The sequence below is a fragment of the Haemaphysalis longicornis genome, unplaced genomic scaffold, assembly GCF_048455015.1.
Source record: "Haemaphysalis longicornis isolate Haplotype H1 unplaced genomic scaffold, Haemaphysalis longicornis Haplotype H1 scaffold_530, whole genome shotgun sequence".
NCBI classification, from domain to species: Eukaryota; Metazoa; Arthropoda; class Arachnida; order Ixodida; family Ixodidae; genus Haemaphysalis; species Haemaphysalis longicornis.
Genome location: NW_027526390.1, coordinates 20,274 through 28,593, shown reverse-complemented (window position 1 = coordinate 28,593; position 8,320 = coordinate 20,274). Strand labels below are relative to the sequence as shown.

General features: G+C 45.9%; 1 protein-coding gene across 1 annotated transcript; it reads left to right on the top strand.

Moving 5' to 3' along the window:
- Positions 1-4,124: 4,124 nt before the first annotated feature.
- On the top strand, positions 4,125-5,151 carry LOC144140887 (uncharacterized). The gene is made up of 2 exons (XM_077672378.1): positions 4,125-4,405; positions 4,943-5,151. Exons 1-2 carry the CDS (start codon positions 4,195-4,197, stop codon positions 5,149-5,151), a joined length of 420 nt encoding a protein of 139 aa, XP_077528504.1. The 5' UTR covers positions 4,125-4,194.
- Positions 5,152-8,320: the final 3,169 nt, after the last annotated feature.

The following is an 8,320-nucleotide window of genomic DNA, read 5'->3' as shown; positions in this document are numbered from 1 at the left end:
GGAGTACATAAGGAGGTCCCAGAGTAAGAACTGTCAGTTCAGGAAAAGAAAACAATAGGCATAATTTGAGGCAAAGCATGAATACACAAGTGGTACTTCCAGTGTCTTTTTTTAAATTAGATATACGTAGTTGCTTGGTTTTTACGATAGAAAATAAAACAACACGCTTTGAAAACAATGCTTTAAACCGAAAATACAAGAAATCCTGCAGAAATTCAAAGAATTATCGACTAATGCGCAGCATCCTTATGCCGCTTGTCTTGAGTGTGAGTTTTTACAGCCAAATTTTTTGTTTTTTTTAAATCCTGCCTGACAAATTATCTCCATTTACGCTATTACAACGACTCAAAGTAGAACATCCGCGAAATTTGCATTATTGTGGAAATGCGGGGCGTAATACGGATTGCCATTTTGCTAATAGCTTAACATTTACCATATTTTTTAGTTTTCAAAATTTTCTTCCACCAATTATCTCCATCTACACTGTTATAACTACTACATTTGGAACTTTCGGGAAACCTGTAATATTGTGAAAATGCAGGGCTTTGCACGGTTAGCCTTTTCCATATATTTATTATATTTTTCTTATTTTCTTATTATTTCAAAATTTCTTTGTATCAATCATTTAATTTCCGCTAATATAAAGATTATAGGTGGAGCTTCCGCAAAATCTGCATTATTGTTGAAATGCAGGTCGTAATACGGCTTGCGATTTTGCGTACTTTTTCATATTTCTGTTATTTATTCTTTTTTCAAAATTTCGTTCGACCAAGTATCTCCATTTACACTATTATAACGGCTACAGGTGGAACTTTCTCGAATCTGCATTATTGCGAAAATGCAGGGCGTTACGCGGTTCGCCATTTTCCGGAATTATGTTATATTTTTCTTAATACTTAGTTTTTCAAAATTTCGTTCGACTGCAGTTATCTCCATCTAGGCTGTTATGACGATTACAGGGGAAAATTTCGCGAAATCTGCATTACTGGGGAAATGCCATGCGTATACGTTTTTATATTTTCCGTAAATTTTCAATATTTTTCTTATTTTTTAGTTTATTAATTTTGTCCGACCAATTATCTCGATTTACGTTATTATAGCGATTAAATTTGGAACTTTTGCGAAATCTGCATTATTGTGGGAATGCAGGGCGTTACATGGTTCGCCAGTTCTCGTAATTTTATATTTTTCTTAATTTTTAGTTTTTCAGAAATTCCTTCAGCCAATTATCTCCATTTACGCTATTGTAAGGATTGCAGGTGGAACTTTCGCGAAATCTGCATTATTGTGGAAATGCAGGGCGTTACAGTCACACGTTTCGCCGTTTTCCGTAATATTTTTGTATTTTTCTTTTTTTTTTAGTTTTTCGAAACTTCGTGCGACCACTTATCTCTATTTGCGCCATTATAGCGATTACAGGTGGAACTTCCGCGATATCTGCATTTTTGTGGAAATGCAGGGCGTCACACGGTCCTGGCTGTTCGGGTACTCGGCAAAGTATGCTACGCATTAAAACCGTTCGCTCCCGTGGCTTGTGCTTCGTAGCGGCATTCCAAGGTGCCCCACAGTAAGGAAATGTTCCAGTAGATGACGAGCGAACAGTGAACTGCGGAGCGTGGTAAAATTGAATAGACCGGAGCAATCCTCCACCGTGTTTATCGCGGGAGGAGCCAGACAGGAGGGGAAAAGCGTGACAGGTATACGTGTGGCAGAGAAGACAGACAATTTACGTAGCAGTGGCCGCGCAAGAATACAGTCTTTCTACACAAGTGTAGCGAGGCGAGCAGATACGCGGCCAATTTGTAGGCAAGCTGGACGAACACTTTATGTTGCTCCAATGGTGCCCTTAGTAGTAATTCAGCCTTTGTCCTGTCGTTCTTTTAGGGGCGAAGCACTTTAGGAGTTCGCTTTGTCAGGGGCTTGAGGTCCGTGGATTGGATTGGATTCAATTGTATGGGATCGTATTGGATTGGAATTGTATATACTGTACACACGTGGTGCCACTCATTTATATGCGCGAGTGGGCAATGCCACGGGTGATTTACGGGAAGAACGATCCCCAGTGCTTCGCCCACTCGTCACAATTCACTTCGTGGAGGTGCGTGAATTTTTTTCCTTTGTCCCGTCCGTTCTGCAGCGCTGCGACGATGAAACTGGAGTAGGCCACAGTCTTTTTATTGCTCGTGCACCGCTTTGAAGGGGTAGTTTGGTTATTATATGTAGTGAGTGTGTACGACTGCCTTGATACCTGCGACGGGATCTTTGTTTGGGGGTAACAAAGTTCGACATCGAGAGAACGTCAGGCACCGCCTCACATTCCCACATACAAGGGCATTCATACATTGCTGGGCAGAGAGAGGTTGTGCCATTTGAGGAAGGCCTCGGGTAAATATGAGGCCTTGGCCAATAGTTTGTTGGTGAAAACAGAGCGGATGGAGGGTGTCATCCGCTGTGCCAAGGTTTAGATTTGTTTACATTTAGCTTGTTTGAATATACGCTGTTGAGACTTAGTTCCTATGGTATATAAGGGTAAGTCGTTACCCATACACAATCTACCGGTGTTGCTCTACACATAGCCACATCAACGATGAAACGGGCCGAGGTCACTGACCAAGGCAAAAAAAAAATTCCCTCGCACTTCCCCGAGGGGGAGAGTGTGTAAGTGCGAATGCACGGTTGTTGATTGCGCGATTACGGTGGATATCGTGATCTTGGAGTGGAGAGGAGGCGCCCAACACCCGCAGTCACTGAGCGGAGAGAGGAGGAGGAGAGTAGCGCCCGCCGTTACGGCGAGGGCTACAAGAGCGCCCTCACGCGTCGGAATGCGGAGCGCCCGCTACGCGAGCGAGAGCTCTCCCGCCCGAAGTGGAGAGGAGGCGCCCAACACCCGCAGTCACTGAGCGGAGAGAGGAGGAGGAGAGTAGCGCGCGCCCATCTCCCCCCGTTGCTAGGGAAGACGAGGAGGAAGACGAGGAGCGCGCGCACCCGCAGCTGTTGCTATGCGGACGACGGCGGCGGACGATTCAGGCTCGCTTAAGAAGTGCATTCGCACTTAAAAAGCAGTTTGACGTTTCGGCATGCACCCCTACGGGTACCTTGTTCTCGGTGAGCATGTGCCGTGTAAAACAATGCCATATTGGGTGGGCATGAGGCGCGCAATGATTTCGCATGAATATGATGCAGATTGCCGTACATTCTGTGAATAGTGTCGGGCGTCGTCTGAATGATGAGGGACTCGAGCAGCAATCTAGGAGATAGAATGCACTCGGTCCCAATCGACCACGTGTCCCGTCCTCTCACACCCTGCCCCTCACAGCCGCCTCTACATCCCGCACTTCCCACTGCTCCACTGGGGCCACATGCAATATTTTTCTTAAGTTAGTCCATTCTTTCATTTATTTTTTTAAATCCCAATAAAGGTGGCAACGGCGACGTAGGAGGTGCGGCCATTGGGTGAGGGGAGCAGGTGTTGGCGTTGTCTACGCTTGTCTTTTTTCACCCCTTATTGCTTCCCTCGTTAAGTGCCCTCTTTCTGGCCAGTTTCTCTGAGAGCATATATAAGTTTTGTGGCACCACTACGACTACGACCGTCTGACAACTCGCTATCGAGAGCCCCGGCGAGCACCGGCCTGGACGACCAGCTTAGGCTGGCCAAAGGGCTGTCGATGCCGCCGCCCATTCTCAAGATCTTGGACCGAGGCCTGCTTAATTAATTAAAACTTCAATCCCCTCCCATCTTTTGCTATCCGTAAACGTTTATTCTCTCTCTCTCCAATGAATGAAATCAACTACATCCTAGGTGTCAGCCCAGGGACGTCGCCATCATCATCTTTCGTGGCACGCGGACTACTCGCAAAGCGTCTGCCCTATTAGCCTTTATTATTACGGGTATGTTTTCTCAAACTCAACCACAACTTTCAATTTTTAGCCAATTCTTCCTTCTAATCTTGCGCTGTTACCATGGATGCCAACGGATAGGTATCTACCGTTAAGTTGTGAGCGGTCGAATTAGCCCCCATCTTGCTCGATTCCTGGCCAATCCCCCGCGTGGGTATGCGCCATAAGACGTGGAACAACAACAGCAACAACGGCAGTCCATGCGCGGTGCCGTGCAAAACCGGCCGAGCAGAGCGGTTTTCGCCTCCTCTGAGACACCAGTCGCTGTTGCACTAAGAGAGGGCTTCGTCAAGGACCATGGGTTGCTACTGCGAGTACGTGCTGACAGCCAGCGGGATCCTCAAGCTGTTCCAGATGGTCACCGGTGCCGGTATCGTGTTCCTGCTGAGCGAAGGTCACCTGGACGTCGAATGCTTTTTCAAGCTGCGCCTGGACGCGCTCATCCTCTTCATCGCCTCCATCGTCTTCTTCTTCAACTCGCTCCTGATCCTCATGTGCGTGTTGGTCGGTGAGTGCTTTGATTATATACGCGGGGATCTGAAACACCGGCGATTGATTGTGGGGTTTAACGCGCCGAATTAAGCTACACCTGGGCTTTGGGCGCGCCGTAGTGGAAGGTGCCCAATTAATGTGGACCACCAGGGGATCTTCAACGGGCGTCGAAATATCTACACGCGGTCGTTTCGCCTCCAGAGAAGCAGCCACCGCAGCCAGGAATTAACCCGCATCCTTGGGTTCAGCCGTACAACGCCAACCGTACAACGGCGCGTATCTGAAACATTCCGTGTCTTCAAACGGATATATGCTGAGCTAAACACGCATCCACTCTTTCGTGAGTGAAGGGATATAATTACAATTAGTAGTAAGTGCGCAAGTTAATATGCATTCGGACGTGAAGTACTCCCTGAACGCGTCTATGCATCGTTGCAGAAAGGCGAGCAAGTATTTTTAACTACGTTTCAACTTTGCACTTAGCTTTTGTAAAATTTGCAAATGACGCCAAGAAAGTGCGCTCAGACATGACACTATACTTACGCTCCACCAGGCGCCCTGGAGCTTCCCGGCTCAATGCTGTACCGGATGAACTTCTTCATGGCGACGTTCATCCACGTTCCGGCCAGCATCGCTTATCTGTGCATCGAAACACGGGTGGGCATCTACGTCCAGGGGGCGATCGCTGGCGCCCTGGGAGTTCTCAACAGCCTCCTGTACCTGGCCAACGCGGTCATGGCTTACCACCCCCGCGTCGTCTGAGTGCGCTCATTGTCAACGACCAGCACACACCCTCAGATCGACAAGCTGCATTAAAAGCGTATTTTCGCAGCCCTCAATAAAGTTAGTGTCTATTAAAAAATTGCAGGAAATTCGAAGTGTCCGGGAGTTTCTCAAATGGAATGCTGGAACCGCTGCTCTACGCTTAAGTCGGCTCCACCACTGCTACACACAAGCCATGTTGGGAAGACATTTCCTGCCAGTTTCAGGCACCTTGTAAGCAGTCTGGTGCAAATAAAAAAAATTCACGCTTCTCCACGAAGTGAATCATGGAGAGTGGGCGAAGCACTGGGGATCGTTCTTACCGTAAATCACCCGTGAGAGTGCTTACTGCTGCTAAAACGAGTTCCAATCGAATCCAATCAAATTCAATTTAATCCAATCCAACCCATTTCAATCCAATCCAATGCTCCTCGCGCATGCGAAGCACGGCTCTCCAGGAGCACTCTATCTCTCTCCCTCAATAACCTTTTGTGAACCTTTTGTTCACAGATGTTTCTATTTACGAGGTGCTGTGCGTCTCTCTCTAACTTTTTGTGAACATTTTGTTCGTAGATGTTTCGATTTACACGGTGCTGTGCCGTGAGCACGGACGCCGGACGGACGGCGGACACAGGCTCGGCCCTAAGGTGCTTCGCCCCCAAAAGGCCTCGGGGCTTTTTAACAGCGGCGCTGTTTAAGCTGGAAATCCGGCCGTGCCGGGAGTCGCTCAGAAATCGGCGCAGCGAAGTGGAGAAAGAAAAATACTAGGCCAAGAAGTGGGGGGCAGTTGCGAGGAGGTAAGGAGCCGACGAGCAGGTGTGGGGAGTGCGGGTCGCGGTGCAGATGTTCGGGTGGGGAGGCGCGCGCGTCGGGCATTGGCTACGCCTAGTGATGACGTAAGCTCTGACGTGAAGCTGTTCCCCTAGTTGAGAGAGAGAATGAGCGCTTGGCGGAATCAGTGTCCCATCTGCCGATAAGATGGGCAGAACTTAGAAAAGCCAAGTTGAAACTGGTGAAGGCTCCACTGTTTTCTCAGTCTTCGCATCCCAATTGCGAAGGTGGCCGAATTTTTTATGGAATACCTTCGTATGTACCCATGTATCGCTATGAAGCGATATATATATATACAGGGTGTCGCAGCTATCATGCACCAAGATTTTAAAAAAAGAGTAATGGCGTAACTCGAAAAAAACCCAATGAATAATGTTTGCAGTACTGTGGAGAAGCGGGCAGCATTTCTTCGTTAATGAGAGTTAATAATTAATTTTAATTAATTGTAGTATAACTTGAGAAGTACTGTCCTAATCACTATAGTGTCAATGAGGCACTTGAAGGTACCCACGGCATCTAACTGCGGCATTTTCAGCGACGAACTAATTGCGCATACGTTTATTCTGACTGAAAAAGAAAATCCGCGAAATATATATATATATATATATATATATATATATATATATATATATATATATATATATATATATATATATATATATATATATATATATAGATATATATATATATATATATATATATATATATATATATATATATAAATCTAGAGAAAGATAAACTCACAAAGCGCGCAGAAATAGTATAAGTAAAGAGTCGGATACACAGCAAGAACAATAACAAACAATGTTTACTTACGTAGCGGCAATGGGACTTGCCTTCATCAGAGTAAAGTTACATGATTATGGTGTCGCAAACATTGAACACATTTCTTATATAGGTTTGCATAAAACTGTAAGAAGGAATGGAAAATGTTTCGCAAATGGAGAGTGTGCATACAGTCAGGCTACGCCTACGTTACAACATCAACCAACAAACAACAACAAAAAAAAAAAAAAAAAAAAAAAAAAAAAAAAAAAAACGGGGGGGGGGGGGGAGCAAGAGAGAGAAAAAGGGGTCGTGTTAACAATGCAGCGTTCAAGGTTGCACCATGACGGGTCAACGTATGCCGCGCGGGTTGCAAGTTCAGACAATGGGGGAAATGGTCAACCGCGGTTTGTAAAGAAAGGGAAGAGTATACAGCAAGGTATTCAGTGGCTGGGGAGACTGGTTCTAGGGAAAGCGAAGATGGGTGTGGCCCCCGCGGATGAAGAGAATAGATAGGGGGCACAAAAGAGCATTTCACAGAAGCTAGCAATCGAACAGGAAATAGGTAGGGTCACAAAAGGTTAAACATGAATAGATCACAAAGAGTTAAACATTCTTAAGTGGTGGTGGGAACGAGGCCTCCTTCTCCCGGACAAATGGCATTGTTGAGCCGCATTAAGCTAACAAAGCTGCTGTATTAGGAGAGTTTCTGCGAATTCTGATGGCAAACTCGAGGGTAGGAATAATGAACATAGTTATAAAAATTATGAAGCCGCTAAGTTTATTCGAGGGATAAGCACGTTAATTTTCCGTAACTTTCATTAATTCCAAGTATGGCTGACCCAAACTTATAAATGAGATAAGATTCCCGAACCTCGCGGTCGTGGTGCGTTTTGAAGGCGGATTCTAAAATCGTTGCTTTAAGATGATCAAATGCATGCCCGGGACTGTTCACATGTCTTGACAGGGGCAAATAAGGGCAGCTTTTTGCATGAGAGCGGTGATTATTGAACCGTATTCGGAAGGGCGTTTCAGTTTGGCCGATATATTGTTGCCTACAAACAGTGCACTCTAGAAGATATACGATATTAGCGGAGTCACAGTTAAAGTTACCTTTTATATTTACGTAGTAGTCTGAAGCCGTGCTGGTGGCGCGCTGTGTAGTGGTCATGTGTGGGCATACTTTACATCGGGGTTTATTGCAGGGCATGCAGCCAGTAGTTGCCGGTCGGTTGATACGAGAGTTAGTAAGAAAGTCCCCTAAATTCTTATTACGCCGGTAGACAACGCGTGGTGGTTCGGGGAATATGCTTTTTAAGCGGTCACTTTGCATTAGGATATTGTGATGTTTTTTTAGCACGGTTGACACTCTTGGAGCGGAGGATGAGTGGGTTAAAACTAAGTTAGTTTGCGGGTTCCCGTTCGGGGCTTTTTTCTTACAGATTTCGTTACGGTCTAATTGGTTGGCTCGCACAATAGCGTCGTCGATAACTTTTTCCGGGTATTTTTTATTCAGGAGGGAGGTCTTGAGTTCTCGACAGTTTGAGTCAAAGTCGGCTTGGTTTGAGCAAAT

What these genes read in the sequence shown, in the direction of transcription:
- LOC144140887 (XM_077672378.1), top strand. Translation starts at nt 4,195, where the DNA reads ATGGGTTGCTACTGCGAGTACGTGCTGACAGCCAGCGGGATCCTCAAG. An exon ending in CCTCATGTGCGTGTTGGTCG is followed by an intron (nt 4,406 to 4,942) that starts GTGAGTGCTTTG and finishes ACGCTCCACCAG; the next exon opens with GCGCCCTGGAGCTTCCCGGC.